The 23,136-nt window shown below is 42.8% G+C and overlaps 1 protein-coding gene across 1 annotated transcript in view; it reads left to right on the forward strand.

Annotated features, from left to right (window-relative positions):
• GMDS (GDP-mannose 4,6-dehydratase) overlaps nucleotides 1-23,136 on the forward strand; it is an 809,379-nt gene that overhangs the window by 164,889 nt on the left and 621,354 nt on the right. Inside the window, exons 2-3 of the mRNA XM_006870563.1 lie at nucleotides 13,581-13,625; nucleotides 21,361-21,448. Coding sequence (XP_006870625.1) covers nucleotides 13,581-13,625; nucleotides 21,361-21,448 — 133 coding nt within the window. The remainder of the gene's footprint in view (nucleotides 1-13,580; nucleotides 13,626-21,360; nucleotides 21,449-23,136) is intronic.

Raw genomic sequence — 23,136 nt, forward strand, 5'->3', positions numbered from 1 at the left:
TGATACAATAGTGAATAATTGTTATCAGGACTGATTGTGAGGGTTGGAAATGTAAAGGTAGACGTTGTTTTGTAGCAAGGAGGGGAGTGATTAACTTTGCAGTCTAGGAGCGGAGGTCCCTGGGACCATCAAGGGAGAAGAGCTTAGAGCGGGACCCTACCCAGAGAAACAGTGATTCCTGAGATGGAGGCAGAGACAATGACGTGGAGAGATGGAGCAGCTGGGGACTCTAGACCTGGAGAAGGAGTGGGCTGTGTGCTGACGACCGGGGGCAGGCTTATAGGGTATACCCTTTGGTTGGTTGATGATGCATGGAGGGAGTTGTAACCATGGCAGTGAAATGATATACGATAGGATGAATGTAAAACTAACGTTCTCCCATGTAAACTATCACATAATTCACAATAAAATATAAAAAAAAATTGTTCATTAACAGCATGTTAATATAACATTCTGGATAAATTTGAATTCAGTAAATATATTATTAAAATTAACTTTCACCTGTGGTTTTTTCCTTTTTAAATCTGGCTGCCAGCAACTTGTAACTGACACTCTTGGCTCATAGGATAAGCATTGGGCTGCTAACCGCAAGGTAGGTAGTTTAAGCCCACTGGCCGCTCCAAGGGAGGAAGATGAGGCTTTCTGCTCTTTCAAAGATTTAACGTCTCGGAAACCCTATACAGGGCCGCCATGAGTCAGAACCAACTTGACAGCACTCTAGACAATAGTAGATGTCTCAGAGGAAAGTCCAGTAATCTGTGTCTAATAAATCAGTCACTGGAAAATCCTCCGGAGCGTCAGTTTACTCTGACTCCCATGGGGTCGTCTATGAATACATACATCCGGTATGGTGGCTTTGGTTTGGCCTGCCACATGACAAGTGGACAGATGTTAGAGCATTATTATTAGCACTAAAATGGTGACATTGGTGGATTATTGTTTCTGTGTCCTCCTGTTGGGTTATAAACTCTATAAGGGTAGGAAATGCATCAAACCATGTCTTTACTTACCTTATCGCATTGTGTTGTGACATTAGATATAAATAGATGTTTGTTGGTTAATTGATGGCCCTGAGGTCTGCTTTTAGCATTCAAAGCACAGGTATACATAAACATTTTTAAATCTCAGGTTTAAGTTATAGACTTTTGTCCTCTTAAATGGTCTCAGTTACACACACACAATTTATAATGTTTTGTTTCGTGTACTTGAAGGAGTAGTCACTTTAAACAGTGGCTTTAAATAGTGAATTATTACAAAGATCATTGATCCTTAAATTTAGAAAATTCATTTGGACTAAAGTATATATGGGATTTGATACCGATTCATTAGTTAATTCAGAAGGTTTTGTATTGTTTTGTTTTTAACTGTTGTGGTATCTTATTTTCATTGAAACATTTTAATTTTGATTGAAGAAGAAATATACAAATAACACAGTTTGTTAGGATTAGACAAACTTGTTTCATATTATGCCTAGGTCTCTAAGTAGTGTCTGGCTTTGAATAAGGGATTTAAGCTTTTGAACTTTGATTTTCTAATCCAGGTACCTCACCAGGTACAATGGGAAACAATATCTTAGAGTATTTGGCTACCGGAAATAACTGTAGCTAGGTGAGCTATTGTTATTTTAACAGAGTAACTCTGAGTCTGTGCTGGGATGGAAGGCCACGTTGGCTGTGTCTACTACACAAAGATGGTGGAGATGTACTCTGGAGTCAAGTCTGATACACAGCAACCATCCTGGGCAGCGTTAGAACTGTTCCATGGGTATGTTGTCGTTACTAAGTGCCGTCGAGTCAGTTCCAACTCATAGCGACCCTGTGTAGGGTTCTAAGGCTGTAAATCTTTGCAGGTGCAGAAAGCCTCATGTTTCCCCTCCGTGCAACTGGTTGGTTTGAACTTCCAAACTTGCGATTAGTGCCTGGTGCTTGTCCTACAGTGCCACATTAGGCTGTAATCTTTACAGAAGTAGATTTCCAGGTCTTTTCTCCCATGGAATGGTCAGTGGATTTGAACTGCTAACCTTGGGATACCAGTGAAATGCTTAACCGTGGTGCCACAAGGCTCCTTACAAAGGTTGTTGTTGTTAAGTGCCATTGATCCTGTTTCAACTCATAGGGCTTTTAAGAAGCATGTGGTGGGTTTGAACCGATGACCTTGTGGTTAATCCAAAATGCCAACTGTTGTTTTTAATGTTTGTAGATTCTGTCCAGTTGTCTCTGACTTATAGCAACCCCACATACCTGTAGGATAAGCACTCGACCTCAAGGTTAGTAGTTCAAACTCATCAACCACTCCTCAGAAACCCTATGCAGGGTCACTGTGAGTCGGAACTACCTCAATGGCACTTAACAACAACATGTACATAGTTATAGCTGCTATATGCTCTCAAGTCGATTTCGACTCATAGCAACCCTGTACAGGGTTTCCAAGACTGGAAATATTTACAGGAGCAGAATCTTTCTCCCTCAGAGTGGCTGGTGGGCTCGAACTGCCTTGCTGTTAACAGCTGAACACTTAACCCACTACACCACCAGAACTTCTTATACAAAGGTAATTATTGTTGTTGTTAATTGCTGTTGAGTCAATTCCAACTCATAAAGACCCTGTATAGGTTTCTGAGGAGTGCCTGGTGGGTTTGAACCACTTGCCACACCAGGACTGTAAATGAAGTCTAATCTCTCAAGTAAATCCTAACTATTGGGAGAGGGGAGATAGAGTAGCTGGGAAAGAGACGCAGTGGTTAGACTGAGCAATTTTAAGAGGAGACCAAAGCTCGTGTGCTAGGCTAGAGGGAAGCCTTGCAAAGTTGTTGGTCTGCCCCTGCAAGGAGTTCCTGCTCACCTGGACCTTCTGCTAACGCCCTGAGACCAAGAAAGTGTCTCCAGACTCCTGTTAGGTCGGAGATTAGTTTCCACTGAAAGAACAAGATATACGTCTGTCCTGTTGTCCCTTACTGTAGTCCTGGTGTGACACTGTGGACTAATACGCTGGACTGCAATGTTGGTTTGAACCACAATGTTGGCATTTCAAGCTCGCCAGGCGCTCTTTGGAAACCCTATACAGGGTCACTATGGGTCGGAACCGACTCGACGGCACTTAACAACAACAGCAACAACTGTCCCCTACTAAACTCTGATCATCAGTAGTGTGAGATTTTGAAAACCGTAGTTGGTGAAAAAGAGAGTAAAAGTAACTTTAAAAACACACCATAAATGCTGTAAACATTAGGACTGGGGTCCATGTATCTCCGAAGCAGTTCACTGTACCCCATCTTTCCCGTAAGAGTTTCTGTGCTAAGCGTTCAGCCACAACTGGTCTGCCTTGTACAACTCAGCTGCAGTGGAATTGCAAAAGAGGAAAAAAAAAAAAACCACTTTGGGTTTGATGAAGATGCACACCTGTATACGTGCAGTTGTTTTGTGTGTGAGACTTTTTTTGTAATGCTACGTTTTTCACCAACAACACTGCTTGTTTAACACTTCTTCTTCACTGCCCCGCCCCCCAAATCTCCATTTAGCAGGATCCATAAAAAATATTTTCAAGGACTCACAGTACCGAATACCAGAGTTGATGGGAAGGAGGCATAATTCTTTAGGTGAAAAATATCCTCTGGGTGGTGAAGTCCTAAACGTCCAACAGAGCATACCCGGACCAACATGCACATACGCAAGATCTGATGGCCCACAAAGTCGAGTTCATCAAGCTAAGCCTACCTCTAGACAACAACATGCCCCTATGAAAGAAGCGTAGTTTGCACAAGCAAGCAGCTCTGTCTTCTGTGACTTACAGTTGTCCTTGTTGTTGTTGTTAATTGCCGTCAAGTTGGTTCTGACTCATAGTGACCCTGTATGGGGTTTCCAAGGAACGGCTGGTGAGCTTGAACCGCTAACCTTGTGGTTCAACCTTGCATTCCAGTGCATGAGCGTGCATTAGCCCACAGTTGTTGTTACAACACGCCATTCTTTATCTGTCTTCTAGGCTTATTTAGCTTATTCAGTTTTATGACATGCAGCTTTCTGGGTAAAGGAGTAAGCATTTCTACACTTCTATTTGAGCTCTGGTAACGTAGTGGTTACGAATCGGGCTGCGAACCTTAAGGTCAGCGGTTCGAAACTACCAGCCGCTCCGCGGGAGAAAGATGAGGCTTTCTACTCCCGTAAAGATTTACACCCTTGGAAACCCTGTACAGGGTCGCTATGGGTCGGACCCGACTCGATGGCACTTAACAACAACAACATTTGAGCTCTGGTAGCGTAGTGGTTACGAATCGGGCTGCGAACCTTAAGGTCAGCGGTTCGAAACTACCAGCCGCTCTGTGGGAGAAAGATGAGGCTTTCTATTCCCATAAAGATTTACACCCTCGGAAACCCTGTACAGGGTCGCTATGGGTCGGAACTGACTCGGCAGCACTTAACAACAACAACAACATTTGAGTCTATATATGTGAGATTCATCAGTCTTTCAGTGATCTTCCCATAATCAGATCACAATTATGAATACTATCTTCATTCAGTGATTGACAGAATTTTTCCAGCATGGTGGAGCACCCTGACTGCAGAGCACACCTGAGATATCTTGGTGGAGTAGACAGTGACATTTCTGTCAGGGTATGTTCACGTTTTAAGAACAGATTATGGTAACCCATTACATCCCTGAGAGAAACTGGGTTAAAAAGAGCAAGGCTATGTGTAGAGTTAAACTCTGCTTGTAAACCAACAGTGAAGTTTTAGGAGCCACTTGTTAAATGAGTATGCAGTAAAATGAGAAAGGCATAGTCATTAATATGTGTGCCCATGTTATTCTTATGACCTTTTTAAAGCCATAAACAAAAGGACATTTGTTTTCTCTTCCTGCCTTAGCCAGGGCACAAATTACAAAAAAGAAATCCATGAGGAAACCTTAATAAATCAGGTAAATACTAAAATTTCATAATTCTTTTTTCAGTACAAAGTTTTTTTTTTTTTCTCCCCAAACTTAAAGTTTTTCATTAAGCATTGCCTTGAACAGTGGACAAAGTATAGCTCTGTTCTAGTTAGAGTACCTGCAAAAAATAATTTCCTCTATAAATCATTTGAATGATTAGAACTACGTAAGCGTGTTCTTTGCAAAGAAATAGCCTTTAATTGTATGTACTTCACGTTGAGAAATAGTGAGAAAGGAGACGGGGAGGAATTCCATTTCCAAAATTTGTACAATTTTTAGTTTTATTCATACATAGCTTCTTACAACAAAGAAATTATTATTTAAGAATGAAGTCTACCAGTAAGCTATTATTAACTTCCCTACAAATCTGTACAAACTTTATCTGTGTATTTGGAGCACTGAGTTATAAAAACTTCCAGCTAGTATGTTTTTGTAATAAACTTGAAAGGAGTTATTCACAGCAACACTGAAATGGTCTTTAAAAGGATTTTGACAGGGATATACGTCTTTTATTTCCTCTGTTTTTCCCACCTTGATTTTACGCTTTAGTTTGGTGATTTATTCCCCCAGGGCACCTTGCCATCGCTGTAGAAGAGGTCAGTCAGCTGTGTCAGTACTTCACCGTAATCTTTCTACCCACAAAACCCTGCCACCCTCTGTCCACGATTCATGTGCCACCGGTGTTCCTCATAGCCAAGTTTGTGATTAGCTAGCTATACAGGTTACCTGTTTATTATACTCATCCTGTCCACTTGCGAGTTTGCTGATGTTGGTGAAATCTATAGGCCATGTCAGTATTGAAGCAGAATCCTATCCAGGCCAGGAAATGTCTGGTTTTCCCAGATACTGTTCAGAGCAACAGGGCAGGGACTAACCCCTTACTCTTTCCTGTTCTTGTATCTATCCCCGAGCAGCTCTGGCCCAAGCGTATGTTTGATATTTACTCGTCAGTCCATTTCCCACTGTTAGACGGTTCTACAGATGCCACATTTTATATTCAATTGTTTCTAGGCCCGTTGTTATGGAGTGACTGATCCTATTAATGTAGCAAAGCACCATGTAACTTATTTGTAAAAAATGTAGCCAACCTTCATTGCTGTGGAGTTACTTTCCACTCATGGTGACCCCGCTGTGTACCAAAGGGATTTCAGTGGCTGAGTTTTCAGAAGTAGAAGGCTTGGCCTTTTTCCCAAGGTGCCTGGGGGTGGACTTCAACCTTTAACTTTTGGGTTAGCATCTGAGTGTGTGTTAACCTTTTACACCACCCAGGGATTCTGTTACAAATATGCGTACACGTGGTTATGAGACCTTGCACCAGTTAGCCTCAGCTCACCTCAGTTTCCTCATTTGTAAAAGGGGTAACAATAGCCCCAAATGCAGAGGGTTATGAGGAATGACAAGGTTATGAGAGAGAAACACATCATGTGTGCCTGACATTTTCTGAATACCAGCTACCTCGGTGCTTACTGCTGTTAGCACCATTGCCATTGCTGGCTGCAGTACTCTGAGCTCAAATGTGAGTTTGGTTTTGTTTTTCTTTCCTTATGAGTGGCAAGAATGGGAGATGAGAGAGAGGAAAACGTAGAGGTTCAAACTAAAGGAACTTAAATTTAGAAAAGCAAAGAAGACCCATGGAAATACATGATTGCGGTATCTACACGATACCTGGGGTGGCGCTGTGGGCTAATGCGTCACACTGCAAAGTTAGAGTGAACTGCAAGGTTGGCGGTTCAAACTCACCAGCTGCTTCTCGGAAACCCTACTCAGGGTCTCTGTGGGTCGGAACCGACTCGACAGCCCTTAACAACCACAACTGCTACCACCACAATAACATCTACACAACAAGCCACCCAGCACATGTATAGGCTGTTAGTGCTGGAGTTGCATTTACTTGTGAGGCTTTTCAAACATTTCTGGTATTGCATGTGTTGCGGTATCTGTACGTTTTCATTGCCTGAATTATTCTTTCAGGTGTCCCTGGGTGACTTCAATGGTTAAGCACTGGATTACTAACCGAAAGTTTGGTGGTTCAGACCCACATAGAAGCTCCTTGCAACACAGACTGGACAGTCTGCTTCTGCCTCAAAAACCCTGTGTAGCAGATGTACCCAGAATTGACTCAGTGACAACTTAACAACCTGTGTGTTAAACAGCCAGTAAGCGGCCCTGGCAGCACAGTGGTTATGTGCACAGCTGCTCACTGGAAGGTTGGCTGTTCGAACCCACCAGCAGCAGCTCTGTGGAAGAAGAGCCCAGCAGTCTGCTCCCATAAGATTGTTGCTAAGTCCCCACTCCTAGCAACCCTGTGTAGGGTTTCTGAGAGGTGGCTAGTGGGTGTGAACCGTGACCTTGTGGTTTTCCTGTAAACCCACATCAGGACTCCATAAGGTGGTGGTTGTTGCTGTAGTTAAGTGAAGTTGAGTCTGTTCTGACTTACAGTGACCCAGTATAGGGTTTCTGAGGAGCACTTGGTGAGCTTGAACCGCTGACCTTGTGGTTCACACTAAACTTGCAGTCCTGTAGCTTATTCTACAGTGGGACTCTTCTAGGATAGCTTAGGGAATCCTGTGGGGCAATGATGCTCTGTGCTACAGGGTTAGTAGGAATCCTGGGGTGGCTGTGAGTTAACGCACTAGACTGCAAAATCAGTTTGAACCATAGGGTCAGAGGTTCAAGCTCACTAGCCGCTCCTCAGAAACCCTATACGGGGCCACTATGGGTCAGAACTGACTTGACGGCACGTAACACCATCATAGAGTTACTAAGATTTGCAATGACTCAGTGTCACCTAGCAGCAACAGCCACCCTATTGTTACCTACTTCCTCTCTACCTCATTATTTTAAGGCTTTTAATTCCATTTTTCTTGTAGTATTTGTTATTTTCTAAAGTTTGAATGTTGACAGTGCCTACCATGCAGTCACTGAATTATCCCTGTCCTGAGACCCATGGATTCTCTTCTGTGATATGAATTTCGGTACTTTTAGTGGTTCTGCACTGCAGACTTTGTGTGTGGAGGTATCTATGGTACAAATCCTGTCTCTTAGATTGTGTTACAGTGTTGTTTCAGTGGAAGTTCCAGACAAAGGTAGAGTAAAGAGAAAGGCCTGGTGTTCTACTTCCAAAAATCAGCCACTGAAAATCCTATGGGTCACTGCGTTCTGATCTCCATAGAATCCTGAGATGGTACAGGGCTGGCTTGCGTTTTGTTGCATTGTACACGGGGCACCTGACTTAGCAGTAAATAATAAAAAACCCTATACAGAGACTCTGTGGTTCGGAATTGACTCGACAGCACTTCACAATTGTTGTTGTTGTTGTTAAGTGCCGTGGAGTCGGTTCCGACTCATAGCGACCCTGCACAGGGTTTCCGAGGCTGTAAATCTTTACGGGAGCAGAATGCCTCATCTTTCTCCCGCGGAACCGCTGGTAGTTTCGAACTGCTGACCTTGCGGTTCACAGCCCAATTCGTAACCACTACGCTACCAGAGCTCCTGTACAATAGCAGCAACTAATAAAAACAACCTTAGATGTTTTTCTTGGTTGTCTTTAGTGCAAGATGCTGAGGTCTGATTTTTGGTGTGCGGCCTCTGCACCTTGCTAACTTGTGGACTGTATGCTACATCTCAAAATCTCCATGTGGAAAATGAGAGAGCTGGGTTAATTAACCCATTGGTCTTTCAAATTCTGAGTGAGGTAGCTTGTCAGTCCCACAGCTTGGATGGCAAACAGACATGTGTGAACAGTTTTCACATATCCGCTCCACATCCCAGTGGCTGAGACATTGGAAGTCACCATTCTGGTTTACAATGGAGTCTGTGTTCGTCACTCAGGTGTGAGTCCCTGAAAAGATGCCTGCCTTGGACTCGTTTGGATGTAGAGTTAAGAGCTCAAAAGAAAAGCGCTGACACTAGGTGTATTTGGTCCCCTGATGCTTGAGGTGATCTAAACAAAGGCATTCATTTTACCTGTGGCATGATTTCTTCAGCCTGATAACCTTTATCCTGTTCAAAGACGCTGCCAAGCGGTGCTCAGGCAGAAATCTAGAGTATAGTTATAATGCAGTTCAGGTCTCATATGGCAAACAGAGAGTGTCTTCTGTGTGTATGTGTCTCTGTCTGTCTGTCTGTCTGTCTGTCTGGGTGTGTCTGTCAGAACACCTGCGCTGGAAGGACGAGAGGAACTACTGGTCTCTCATCTGTGTTCACAGTGGGTGGACCCAAGGATCTGTTTGGTCTTAGAAGTAGTTCATTGATGCTTCTGTTGGTCTTCTCTGTGGCCATCTGGAAGATGGGGGCGCCTTTCTGCAGTTTCATCAGCATTATAGAGATATGAAATTATAAAAACTTTTCATATTATACTTATGACACAGTTTTATTAAGTTCTGGAATCACTCTTCATTTGGATGTGTTTGCATGTGGAACATTTTTGACAATTCCATCAGAAGTGAGGGTCCTCCCCTCTGAGCAACAGAAACACCAAAGCATAGGAACTGTCAGGCAAACTGAGATCTGGCCCTTTTGGCCACAGTGGAAGAACCAGACCTGGGAGACCTCGGGCACTGCATCCTCTCTCCCGCCTCTGAGCTTTGGGAGTGTTCTGAAATTACCTGGCTTCGCTGGGATTGGGTCACTCGATTAAACTTAGAAGCACAGTTCAATTCAGAAAAGTGCCTATTTTGGAAAAGGACACCATCAGTTTGGTTTAAAAAATAACCCCCACTTTAGGTTCCTTTATTATTTTGTTGGATTTGCCATGTTTTGATAGGTCCCTGGTGTGGCACTATAGGTTAATGTGCTAGACTGCAAAGCCGTTTCAACTGCAAGGTTCAAGCTCACCAGCTGCTCCTCGGAAACCCTATACAGGGTCACTATGGGTTGGAACTGACTCGATGGCACTCAACAACAACAATGATGTAGATACTGACGCTGTAGGGTAAGCACTAAACTGTTAGCCACAAGGTCACTATGGGTCCGAACTGACTTGATGGCACTTAATAACAATAACAAAGTGGAGGAAAAGAAGGTGGTTTCATAGTTCAGGATAATGGGAGACGTGAACTCTAATCCTGGCTTGGTGTCATTGTTGTTTAGTGCCATTGAGTCAGTTCTGACTTGTGGTGACCCTGTATAGGGTTTCTGAGCAGTGGCTGGTGAGTTTGAACTGCTGACCTTGCAGTTCAAACCAACCTTTCGGGTCATCACCTTAACCCACTGTGCCACACAACTGCCTGGCTTGGTGTGTAGCTTAGTAATGTGCTACCAAGCAAGTCAGCTAGCCTCCTTGTGCCTCGGTCACCTCAGTTTTTAGGGGAGTCAAGAGAAAAGAGAGAGCAAAGACAGGCCAACCTGCGGAGTAGCTCTGAAATGGATGAATGCCCATCCTGCACTGCAGAGGGAGTGAGAGAAGTCCTTAAATAAATGTCTCTCCAATGAAGACATTTTCTGTCATGAGAATCGAAAACCACGCTGCATATTATACCAGATGAATGCATTTCCAGTGAGGGAGCTGGAAATTTGAACCACTGGTTCCGTGGTTTCTCGGGAGTGAGGTGCCAGAATGTAGCCACAGCCCCTTTGTTGCCATGACAGTTTAGTCATCCAGCTGATTGGTAAAGAGGAGGCGGAAACAGCAGCCACCCGTCCTGGCAGACCCTGGCCTTGTGCAGATACTCTATCTCTCCCTGGAGTCTGCTTGGGGGCCTGAGGACAGGACCAGGAAAAGTCAGACAGCCAGGAGCACCGTGGCCGCGGTTCCCACTCATTGGGAGACCTGGCTAACGTTGGATAGGCCTGGCAGGGAGGTGCTGAGGAAGTGAGTGCCCTGCTGGTTCAGAATGTTCCAGCGTGGTTGGAAAGTTTGAGGAGGGCCTGGGTGAGAAGAACAAGACCTTATTGACAGGGTTCAGTCCTGAGTAGGCCTGTTTCACATCAACTTTCTAAATAATCACAGTCTCCCTGCAAACCACCGCCCCCACCTCTAACACTTTCACCTCTGCTGTAGGATGAAAAAAAAACTCCACAAACAATCTGGGCAACTGCAACATAAAGCATTCTGACTCTATCCAAGAGAATTGTAAAAAGTACAAAGTACAATATTGCCTGCTTTTGAAAAAGAAAGACGACTACAACAACAACAAAACCCTCGTACTTTCCAGGGTTTTCCTACTTACTATGAAATAATAATAATTATTACGATTACTGCAAATGTCTTTTCTCATTCTTTTACTTTACAGGGCCACTGGTTGTGCTGACATTTCCGATGGTAGTGTAGGTTGGCCTGGCTTGTCATTACTTGATTTTTGTTTGTGTATAGGCTGTGTAAAACCCAGGCAACTGTGTGCGTAGTCCTCGCAAGATTGTGAGGAAAAGGAACAGGCCAAGCTTTTTTCTTCTTCTCCACACGAGTCTATAAACCGGAATATTTATGTCAAGTCAGAAGAAAATCTGCTGGAGGTTTTAACGGACCACAAAATGTGTCCCTTGCATATCTTACCTTGTGCCTCTGCCGGAATTTATGCCTGACTTTGACATTAATGTCATAAGCACACGCTTGGCAGTGGGTCATTTTCAAGACCCTTAGGGCATCTCCAGTTCCAGCTTTTAGCTTTTCAGACTGAGTAGTGATAGCAATAAGAAAGGTTTGCTTCATTTTTCTTATTCCTGGAATATCTGGTAGGAACTCTTAAAGCGCAAAGGGATATTTATTTTAAGTTTTTCAAACTGAAGAAAACCTAAGCAGCCCCAACTCCTTTTGAGAACATATGTCTCAGTGGCAGGAGCTCTCCGTTTTATGGTGAAGTCTGGGTGGGATGGAGGACCCCTGCCTGAGATGGGAACAGAAGAACGATGAGAGCATGGATTATAAATGCCTAAGCCTTTGCTTTCAAGTCACTGCTAACTCATAGCAAGTCCTCTAGGGTCTCCAAGGCCGCCATCTTTATGGAAGCCAACTGCCACTTCTTTCTTCCGTGGAGCAGCTGGTGGGTTGGTTAGAACCGCTGATCTTTAGGTTAGCTCCCAAGTGCTTAGCCACTGTGTCACCAGGCTATTTCTTAAATGCCTACCCAAGTATTTCCCTGAGAGGCTAGAACTGTGACTTCTCAACTCTCAACCTCTTTTTAATTGTTTGACTCTCATGCTGTCTCTCCCTAAAAGTGGCACATGAAAGATTTCAGTTTAAAGTGTGGCGCTGCGGGTTAAGGCGCTGGACTGCAAAACTGGTTTGATCCGTAAAGTTGGCGGTTCAAGCTTACCAGCCACTCCTCAGAAACCATATATATGGTCACCATGAGTCAGAACCAACTCGACGGCACTTAACAACAACCCAGAAATTAGGAGTCCTGGTGTGGCGCTATAGTGTAAGCACTGGAGCCCAAGGTCAATTTGAACTGCAAGGTTGTCAGTTCAAAATCACTCTTAGTCGCTCTTAGGAAACCCTATACAGGGTCACTGTAAGTTTGGAATCCACCCGATGGCACTTAAAAACAACCACTACCCAGAACTTTATCAAAGATTTATTAAGACCCTAAGTATCTCTGTATTGACTAAGACACCTTTACCTTGATATAGGCACTAGCTATGCGGCTTAAAGTTAGTACAAATCAAGTACTTTCCATTTTATAAAATAAAAGTACTGTTGTTTTAAAGATTGTGTGCATACACTCTTCAGTAATGACACTTCTGCTCTTGTCACGTCCCCTTCCCAACTCGACACCAAAGAAACCCAAACCCTTACCACCTAATTGATTCCCCTCAGTGGTGACCATACATGGCAGAATGGAAGTGTGCTCCATAGGGCCGTCTTCTGCGATGAAACCCTCTGTCACCCAGAGTTCTGTCTTCATCTGTCTTGTTCAGTGAGGCCTGTGCCTCTCTTTTTGCCTGTCCCACTCTCTGAGTCCCACGGATCTCCTCTCAGCCTTTCTCAGTGGCTCCTTTTAACAAACCTCACATTAGTAGGATACCCAGTTTTATGTTATGGTTGCACCAAACTTTTCTGCTCTGCCATACTTTTTTCTTTTGTTTTCCAGTTGCTACATAGTCAATTCCAACTCAACGACAACTCCATGTGTGCCCGAGTAGAGCTATCCTCCACAGGCTTTTCAGTGGCTGATTTTTTTTTCAGGGCGATCACCAGATCTTTCTTCCAAGGTGCCTCTGGGCAGACTCTTAACTGCCAATCTTTCTGTTGGTGGCCAAGTTGCTTAACTGTTTGCACCATCCAGACCTCTGTCTCACACATGGTTGTCATTAAGTGTTGTTGAGTTGGTTCTGATTCATAGTTGGTTCTAATGCATGGAGCGGCTGGTAGGTTTGAACCACTAACCTTGAGGTTAGCAGTCCAGGGCTGATCCTACATTACCACACTAGGACTCCACAGCACACACTAGTGAGTGACAAAGTTGAAACCCAAGTTGTCCTGAGTCATCATTGTCATCACCCCTAGATTTCAGTTTCTGCGTCTGTGAAGACCGTACTGATTGTGCCTCACTGGAAGGCTGCGCAGAGCCGGTGTGCTGCTGTCTGTGAAAACGCCTTGTGAACAGTGAGCACCAGCAGTGCTTGCTTATCAACATTCTGCTATCATTCTAGGCCTGCTTTCACAATGCTCAGGCCCTGACAGCTCTGACATTGTCCTTTTTCCTTTTCTCCCCTAGGATGGTTCGTACTTGGCTGAGTTCCTGTTGGAAAGAGGCTATGAGGTGAGTGACCTCCCCCTAGTGACCCTCTGGCTGGGGCTGCCAGAATCACACGGACCCAGCAGCCTCATGCTTCCTCTGCTACTGTCCTCAGTGTGTGTTTTCCACTGAACTCTGATAACAAATCGGAGTCGGGGGAAGAATGTACCGGTTGGCTTGTCACCTTGCCAGTTCATTGTGCTTGGTTATCAACTTGTGAGCTCTGGTGGCTTCCCTTGTTCTCCAGGGGCCGGCTGCCGAGCACGCTTCCCGCCTTCTCAGATAACGCAGCGCCCCTGTGTGAGCTGACGCTACACAGTTATTAGGGGTAATGTCATGATGTCATGTGCTATATAAAAATACCCCACTCACTGTCAAGCCACTTAATTGGGAAATTGCACAGAGCAATAAAAGCCAAGTGAATCCCTGGCAAGCTTGAACGAAAAACCTAAGCCTACAGGTTTTGCTTTTTGTTTTGAGCTGTTTTTAAATCACTTATTTAATTTTTGCTGTTGAGAGTGTGCTCAGCAGAACATTCAGCAATTCAGTGATTTCTGTGTACAGGTCACTGAAATGGATTCTGGTTTTCAGATTGAGCTTCCGTTTTCACACCCCTTTTCTGAGTTGTTTCAGAAGATATTCTCCCACTCAATATAGCCCGGTTTGCTTTTTATTCTTTTTGGTAAAGTGATTTGATAAACAAAACATTTTCAATTGAGGTCGATCCCATTTATCCATGTTTGTCTTTTGCTGTTTTGTGCTTTTGTTAGTAAATTAGATAATCCACCGGCAAAACCTAGGTGTGAGAGTTTTGCCTCTGCATATTGTTCTATGAGTTTTAAATAGTTTTAGTTTTCACATGGTCCTCAACCCATTTCGTTTGCGTGTGTGTGTGTGTGTGTGTGTGTGTATGGTGTGAGCCATGTATCCTGTTTATTTATTGTTTGCGTGTAGAAATCCAATTTTCTCACTGACTGTTATCTCTTTTGTAAAAACTCTAGGTTTTCTGACATCATCAGTGTCTGGGTTTGCTTGTGCACTCTTTTCTAATAGCTACCTCTACAACTTATCCAAAATGTCAAGAAATAATTACAGATGTAATTACAAAGGTGACACCCACATGTGTGTTACACAGATAGAATGCTGTGATACCTGAACGTGCCCTGCAGAGTTGAGGTATGTTAGAACCGGCCTTCCATGCTCCACAGGAATTTGTTCAGGCGAGATTAACGGAATGCTTTAATCAATATAAAATGAAATGTTTGTCAGGGACTGGTATCTACTATGTTTCTAATGTTTGGGCCTAGCTAAGTGCAGTCATGGTGTTTGGGCCTAGCTAAGTGGAGTCCTGGTGTGGCGCTGTGGGCTAATGTGTCAGACTGCAAAGTTGTTTGAACTGAAAGGTCGGTGGTTCGAGCTCACCAGTTGCTTCTCGGAAACAGGGTCGCTAGGGGTCGGAGTTGACTTGATGGCACTTAACGACAACAAGTGAGTTATGGTGTTGGAGGAGAATATTGAAAGTGCCATGGGCTGCCAAAAGAACCAACAGATCTGTGTTGGAAGAAGTTCAGCCAGAGTGCTCCTCAGAGGCCAGGTTGGCCAAACTTCGTTTCTCATACTTTGGATATATTGTCAGGAGGGACCAGTCACTGGAGAAGAATATCATGTTTGGTAAGGTGGAGGGTCTTAGAAAAAGAGGAAAACCCCCAACGAGATGGATTGGCAATGTGGCAGCATCGATGGGCTCAAGCGTGGCAAGAATTGTGAGGTTGGCCCAGGATCTAGCAGTGTTTCGTTCTGTTGTGCATAGGGTCGCTATGAGTCAGTACTGACTCGATGGCACCTAACAACAACAACAGTAAGTGCAGTTAGTGATGTGGCTGTGAATGGAACAGTGCAGGCGTGGGGGCTTCTTGTAGTTGTAAAGTAAGATGTGATCTGTTAAAGTGATGCTTCCTTACACTCCTAGCTTTAGACATGAACCTCCAAGGTGTGAGTGGTGGGCTGAGGCAGGCAGTCATGTGTAGACCCAGTATTGAGGGGAAGTTGTATGTGCATTAAATATGTCTCAGCATTGCGGGGAGGGGTTCCTCTGAGAGAATGAGGGGCCTCTGGGGCATGGCCTGAGGTCAGTCTGGGTGTGATAGACGTTACTCATTCTTGATCTGTAAGGACTGGGAGCTCCAAGGTGCTGTTCATTTTCCTTGAAAGGTTTGTGGGAAGAACGTGGACAGAGAAGTGAAGCCTCATTCAGGTGTCTCACTAAGGAAACACCTGGCTTCCAGAGACATGTAGGAATGTGCTTCTATGGATGAGGGTTTGGGAACCATATGTAATACGAACCTGGGACTACTTCATGACCTCAAATGCTGTCATCCTATTGGCATTTGACACCATGAGAGCAGATTTGACTCTGATGCAGAGAAAAAAAAAAGGCTTACTTGGCATTGGCGATGCACCGATAATGGGGTAAGTGAATCATTAAGACATTGAATGGTACGATACGTTCCCCAGAGTGAGGCAACAGTGAGGCTGCATCAGGGTAGAGATGGCACATGAGCTCTGCTGAGGTGGTGGAGGTGAGAGGGTGCCTACCCAGACTGTGTTCAACTTTCACAGGCTGCTGCCCTGACTCAAAGAGGTCATCAGAGAATAACGTGCGAGAGGGATATGGTAGCACAGACGTGTTCCTTTCATGCTTAGATCAAAGGAAATGTGAGAGTGGTTCTGCAGAGAAGCTGCATTGGAATGTTCCCAGGATTATCATGATTGCTCCGACCACGAGTGAAATCACAGGCTAGTAAGTGGCTTGTTGGACTGAAGAGAGCAGGTTCAGATGAACAGACACTCCTGGTATAGCATCCTCACAGGGTGCGAACCACAATGTCGATGGGTCAAATCCATCAGCCGCTCCTCAGAAACCCTATACAGGGTCACTGTGAATCGAACCAACTCAACAGCACTTCACAACAACAGACTTTGGAGTACAGCAGAATCACCCAACATCCAGGTGCAGGCAGGTACGTTGATTTCTTAGATCTTGCCTTACGCTGGAAACTTTGCGTCCCTAGTTCCCAGTTGGTGCTAATGCCAATAACATGATAGAACAGTTAGAAAGTTACATTAACAAAAGGTTCCAACAACATCAGGTGACCCATGTAATCATAAGTAAAGATGAGCAAGATGTTCTTTTAATTTTAAGGACCTAGCTTCTCTGAGTAATCATACTCTCATATTTGAATCTAGTCATTGTTGTTAAGTGTTGTCGAGTCAGTTTCGACTCATAGCGGCCCTCTTATAGAGTTTCCAAGAAGCAGCTGGTGGATTTGAACCGCCAACCTTGTGGTTCAAACTGACCTTGTGGTCCAGTGCATTATCCTGCAACACCACACCAGGACTCCAGGTTTTGTATAAGGAATACTATCAGCTCAGAAACAACTGAAAACCACATACTTTTGGGGAACAAAGTGCAAGGCGGGGACAAATGCTTTGAAGAGGAGCTCAAAGCACTGTGGCTAGGCTCGCTGGAGAGAGACAGAGTGTCTTCCAGTTCCCCAGAGTGTCTTCCAGGCTTAGTGTCTTCCAGTTCCCCAGAGAAGCTGAACCAAGAGGACATGTGTGAATATGCACATAGATAGGCACATCTAGGTGTATTTACAATCTCTATGCAGACTTGGTGACAGAGTGATTAAGCATTTGCTAACTGAAAAGTTAGTGGTTTGAATGCACCAGGAAACAAAGTGACAGCTTCTGAGACCCCTGCCTTGGAAACCCTATGGGGTAGTCCTTCTCTGCCCTTTAGGGGTCTCTCTCTCACTCTGAGATATGGTCAGCTCTACAGCAATGTTGTTGTTGTGAAGTGCCGGCGAGTCGGTTCCAACCCATAGCAACCCTGTATAGGGTTTCCAAGGAGCAGCTAGTGAGCTTGAACTGCCAACCTTGTGGTTCAGTGCATTCGCCTGCAGCACCACCCCGGGACTCCAGTTAATGTACTTAAGGTGCTTTAAAAGTTTAGTCAGAACAGTGACTATCTAGATACCTGCTTGGTTTGTTAAATTCAAGACAGAGGGTCATGTGACTGTTTCTTTGGGACCCCAAAGGGGTATTCTCGATAGTGATTTTCCTCCAAGAAAGTGATTGCAGAAGCTCATTAGGAAAACGTTGTAAGAAAATCAAAAGCTGTATTGTTGAGGAAAGAGCTAGGAAGTTTCTTTTACATTTATTGATCACAATACATCGCTCATTCTTCAAAGGCAGCAAGGGCTGAGGGCTGTCCTATAAGAATCTCACTGAGAAACCGTTCCCAATCTACCCTACAGCCCTGGTCTTGCCCCTTCAGATTTGTTTGTTTGTTCTCAAAACTCAAAGAACATTTTAAAGGAAAACATTTGAGTCCCTCAAGAATGTCCAAACTACTGTTTTGATGTGGATGTTAACTGAAGAGCCCATTGTTCTTCCAGGTATTAAGTTACCAAATCCAAACCTGGTACCACTGTAGTTGCTTCCAACTCATATCCACCCAGTTAGGTAGTTTACTGTGGCTCCTTCAGAGTTCCTAGTTTCTAACTCTTCACAGGACAGACAGCCTCATCTTTCTTCTGTGGAGTGACTGGTATAGGTTTGAACTACCAACCTTTTGGCTAGCAGTCCGATGCTTAACCCAGAAGTGGCCCTTGAAAGTAAGTTTTGGCTGGTTGGTTCTGTGCCATGGAGTCAGTTCCAACTCATAGCGACCTTGTAGAGGGTTTCTGAAGTTGTAAATTTTTACATGAGCAGAAAGCCTCTTTTTTCTCCTGTGGAACAACTGGTCATCTCAAACTGCTGACCTTGAGGTTAGCAGCCCAACTCGCAACACCACTTCAGAAATATATAAACCCAGGTGGAAGATATGTTGGAAAACAATAGCGTCACATTTTTATACTTTAGTAAACATTTCTATGATTTTATGGAATTATTTAAAAGAACAGCATCTGATTTCTTCTCATGTAAATATTAGCGACTGATATCACTGGATATGTGGTTTTCTTTCTTTCATTTTTTTTTTTTTTAACTTAAGAGGCACTCTTGCCTCCAAGATTAATGTAGACTCTGCAGAATTGAAATCCAATGATAATAATTTTCCATTGTCTTCATTAGACTCAAAAGGTAATGTAACAGTTGTTTGGTGTATTGCTTCACCTGGCTATAGCTATTGAAGTGAAACAACCTGGTTTTGACATTAGAGAAATTGCCTTTTCATCCCCTAGTTAATGAAACATGAAATTTGTTTGTCAAAACACACACTTCCGTTTATCAAGATCTTGGTTTTCCAGAATCCTATTTTACTTTTGAAGTGCTATAATTTAATAAAGATTTTTATTAACTTTATAATAAATGAAATTCCTAACTTCTCATCCCCCCCAAAAAAAAATCCTTATAAAAACAAACAAAACCTCCTACATACGTCTCTTTTGTAAAGAGAAAGCTGCTAATCTCCAATTCTTAACTAGATTATCCAGTTTGCACACATTTTGGCTTCTCAGAAAGTTTGTGTTTTACCTGTCTTAGGCAGACAAACCCGGCTTTCATTAGGTCTTACTAGCTGTCATGGATTAAGCACTTGGCAGGTTGTTCTTTCCCTTGTATACACATACCAAAAATTGGGAGTAAGGGGAAATTAAAACATATTTTCTATTTTTGGAAGTAAAAAACGAAAACAAAATACTAGTTCGCATTGCTTCTGGTTACCGGTATGGCAATGAAACCCTGTAATATTTGCTGTAATTCTTCCTAGTCTGGTTTTCACACGGAATCCATCAAGTTCATTAATAATTTCATCTGAGCTCTTTGTATCTATGCATCACAATGTGTATCACTTCTCTGTTTGGGGCTGTTGAGATCTTTGAACTATGTAGAACTCAACAATCAAGCTAAGATGACATAAACAAAATTATTATTTAGTGTTATTGTCAAAGTTAAATTCTCAGTTTTTAGAGCACAGAAATTCCTATCTATCCAATGCACCAAAATTATTCTTATATCTGAGAAATCTATATTTCAGAAATAATTTTGACTGTAAGCATCAATATTGTTACATATAAGTATGTATGTGAGCTTGCTTTCTATAAAGCAAAATTTATTAAGTTAGTAAAGCAGTCCAACTTTACAATTAAGTAGCAACTTGAAAAATTGGAATAGAATGAATTCTAAGCTTAACATAAGCTTATTTACTCCATGTCTCAATTGATAAGTACGTATCTGTTGCCAAATTCTGTATGTTTCCTAGATTATCATGTTTGCCTCCTAAAATGTCAATCAAATTTGTGATGTTCCTTTCTTATACTATTTTCATACTTACCAAATTTTCTTGAGTTCAGTTCTTTTGGGAAACTGGTTCTGAGGCTTCTCTCTTTGGCTAAATCAACTCAAGCAACAGAGTTGTTAATTGTAGTTTAAATGTGAAAGTGTTACATCCTTTGCTTAAAGCAGTTTCTCTCATGTTGGCCATGTAAGATGATGATGACATTTCTTTCTATTTAAAAGAAAGTCTTATGTGCTTATAATTTCCCCCTTGCATTTGGAATTTTTGAGTCATGCCAATAATTAATTTTGGTTTGAAATACATGGAAAATGATTTAGTTAAAATATAAAAGTGTATTCAGCTACAAGTGAATCTACCCAATGCTAGAAAGAACATTCTGAAATAAGTTAAGGATTAAAACTGCCATCAATGGAATGGGGATTTAGACATCTGATGACATAGTATTACCCTTGGCAGGCCTGACACTAGGAGGAAGTGAGGTTGGGTCTTGAACAATTTCTCTTATGAATCAGACACAAACAGTCTTTTCTTCAACAGATGACAGGTACGCATTCTTGTTCCAACTAGTTTTTCTCTCACACTTATTATGGTTAAGTCAAAGATAAAAAATAAAAAAAAATAAAAATTCTCTGAATATTTTTAATGCCTTAAGCCTAGAAGCACTGAAACCTTGTCCCTAACCTATGGTATTTAACTTTTTGTCTTTTCCATATGCTACATAGTAGCGACTGCATACGCAGAACTATCTAGAATAGATTTGAGAGGCAGTAGTTCTGGTGACATTGGGAAAGATGTGTTGGCATCAGGACCTTGGAGCCTCATACTGTGTGTGAAATTGGCAGACGTTTGTTTTTACCGATACAGCCTCACATGGTCTGTCTTCAGTTTCAAATCGAAGAGATATTTTTGTCAACAGTAGGGCTGTAAGGGTGTGTGGTTGAAAAAGGAGACATTTGAGTATCTATGAACTCAGCATTCGTTCTGAAATCACATAATTTTCTAATTCCTTTGGTTGTTATTGCCAGTAAAATACTTAAGGAGAAAGGAGGTTGGTGGGCAGAGATTGGAGAGATTGGCAATCAAGCCATGGAGTAATGTCTGATAGTTTGGAAATAGTGTTTCCCTTAATAAATAAAGGATATATTCTATATTGTTACATAAAAACTAAACATTAGCAGGACAGCACCTGAGTTACCTCCTGGTGGTGGTGGTGGTCGTGATGTGCCGTGGAATCGGAACCGACTCATAACAACTCTGTACAAGGTTTCCGAGGCTGTAAATCTTTACGGGAGCAGAAAGCCTCATCTTTCTCCCATGGAACAGCTGGTAGTTTCAAACTGCTGACCTTGCGGTTCGCAGCCTGATTCTTAACCACTACACTACCAGAGCTCCTTGAGTAACCTCCTAAACCTCCTCAAATACAATGTACTTTTCTCTTTCCACACTGTTAACCCTCAGGTCCATGGGATTGTCCGGAGGTCCAGCTCCTTCAACACAGGTCGAATTGAACATCTATACAAGAATCCCCAGGCTCATATTGAAGGAAGTAAGTCTTACTTTGTTTTCTTTTCTCCTCCTTTTCAAATCCCTTTGTATAACTTCCTATATCATGTGAAGGTAGGTTTACATGTCATTTTTTTTTCAGAGCATATCAACTCACAGTTACTTACACATGAATGCCCTAAACTGATGATTATCTGCAGGCTTAGAAAGTCTCTCATTGCTTGCTGCCCCAGGCCCTGGTGTCATCTTGTTTAGAGCTGGTGCAAGGATGTTGGTTAGGTGAATGTACAGATGCTTTTGATCACTCTTCTCCAGGCGTCCCTGTTCCCTTCAGTACGATCATTTCATTCTGGGAGAGTACTCCTTAGCTTTTAAAACTCATTCTAATTCAATGAAGTGAAACAATCTTTGTACATTTAATTAACTTTAAAAATGATTTGTGAAGACAGTTCAAAAACCAAGTGGCAGTCAAAACTACGTTTAAATTGCCTTACAGACCATTGGCAATATTTTAGTTGTTTGCTATTTTTGTTAATAAAATTGCCTCGATGTAGCTGTACAGCCCTGTAGTTCAAACTGACCTCGCGGTATAGTCCCAGTGTGACGCTGTGGGATAAAGCACTCGTCGGTGGTTCAAACTTAACAGCCGCTCCTTGAAAATTCTATGTAGGTTGCTATGAGTTGGAACTGACTCGATGGCAATTAACAACAACAACTCCACAGAATCTGGCAGTCTGCCCCCATAAAGATTACAGCCTAGATAACCTTCTGGAGCAGTTCTCTGTCACAAGGGGTCACTATGTAACACAAATAGACTCAACACAACAGACTGTAGTTGCATAACGTGATCATAGTGCTTTCTATTCTGTCTTTGATCATCACAACAATTCCTGGGCTTGTTAGGGAAAGCATCTGACAGATGAAGAAATGGAGGCAGAAAGGGTGTGACTTTGTCAAGGTCAAACAGAAAAAGTAAGAGCTGGGACTAGAACACACTGGGTGTTTTTGTTGTTTTGTTTGCTTTTTTTTAAAGTTTTTATTGTGAATTGCGTGATAGTTTACATGGGAGAACATCAGTTTTACACTCATCGTTTCAATGCAATTATTATAAATACCTCCGTGCATCATCATCCAACAGTATTTGCTTCTATTCCCTCTGTTTTTTTGTTTTTTTTGGATGTACACAGAAACCCTCAGGAATATATCATTTAAACAACCAAAGGGCACATTCTATAAGCCTGCATCCTGGCTGCCAGCACACAGCCTTTCTCTTTCCATGAGTCTAGGGTCCTCAGCTGCTCTATCTCTCCGTGTCCTCATCTCTGCCTCCATCTCTGTTATCACTGATTCTCTGGCTAGGGTCCCACATTCTGCTCGTGTTCTTAATGGTCCTAGGTCCTCTGTTCCTGGAATGTACGATTTACTACTCCCCCCTTTTTGTTACAAAACTTGTGCATTTAAAGTTGTGACAGTCACAATTAGTCATGATAACAATTACTCATATTGAATAATCAGGATCTTATCCCCATCTCCTTTTACCAGACCTATCTAGACAAAATGAAAACTATTCAGTGGGGACTCTATCTTCCCCCACATACATACTCTGAAACTCAATTCCCTCTTGAAAACTTGTAAACCAGTCCCTTCTTGCCTTTATGTTGTTGTTGTTGTTATGTGCCGTAGAGTCGGTTCCGACTCATAGGGACCCTGTACAATGCTTCCGAGGCTGTA

Source organism: Chrysochloris asiatica, unplaced genomic scaffold (genome assembly GCF_000296735.1).
Source record: "Chrysochloris asiatica unplaced genomic scaffold, ChrAsi1.0 scaffold00144, whole genome shotgun sequence".
NCBI lineage: Eukaryota > Metazoa > Chordata > Mammalia > Afrosoricida > Chrysochloridae > Chrysochloris > Chrysochloris asiatica.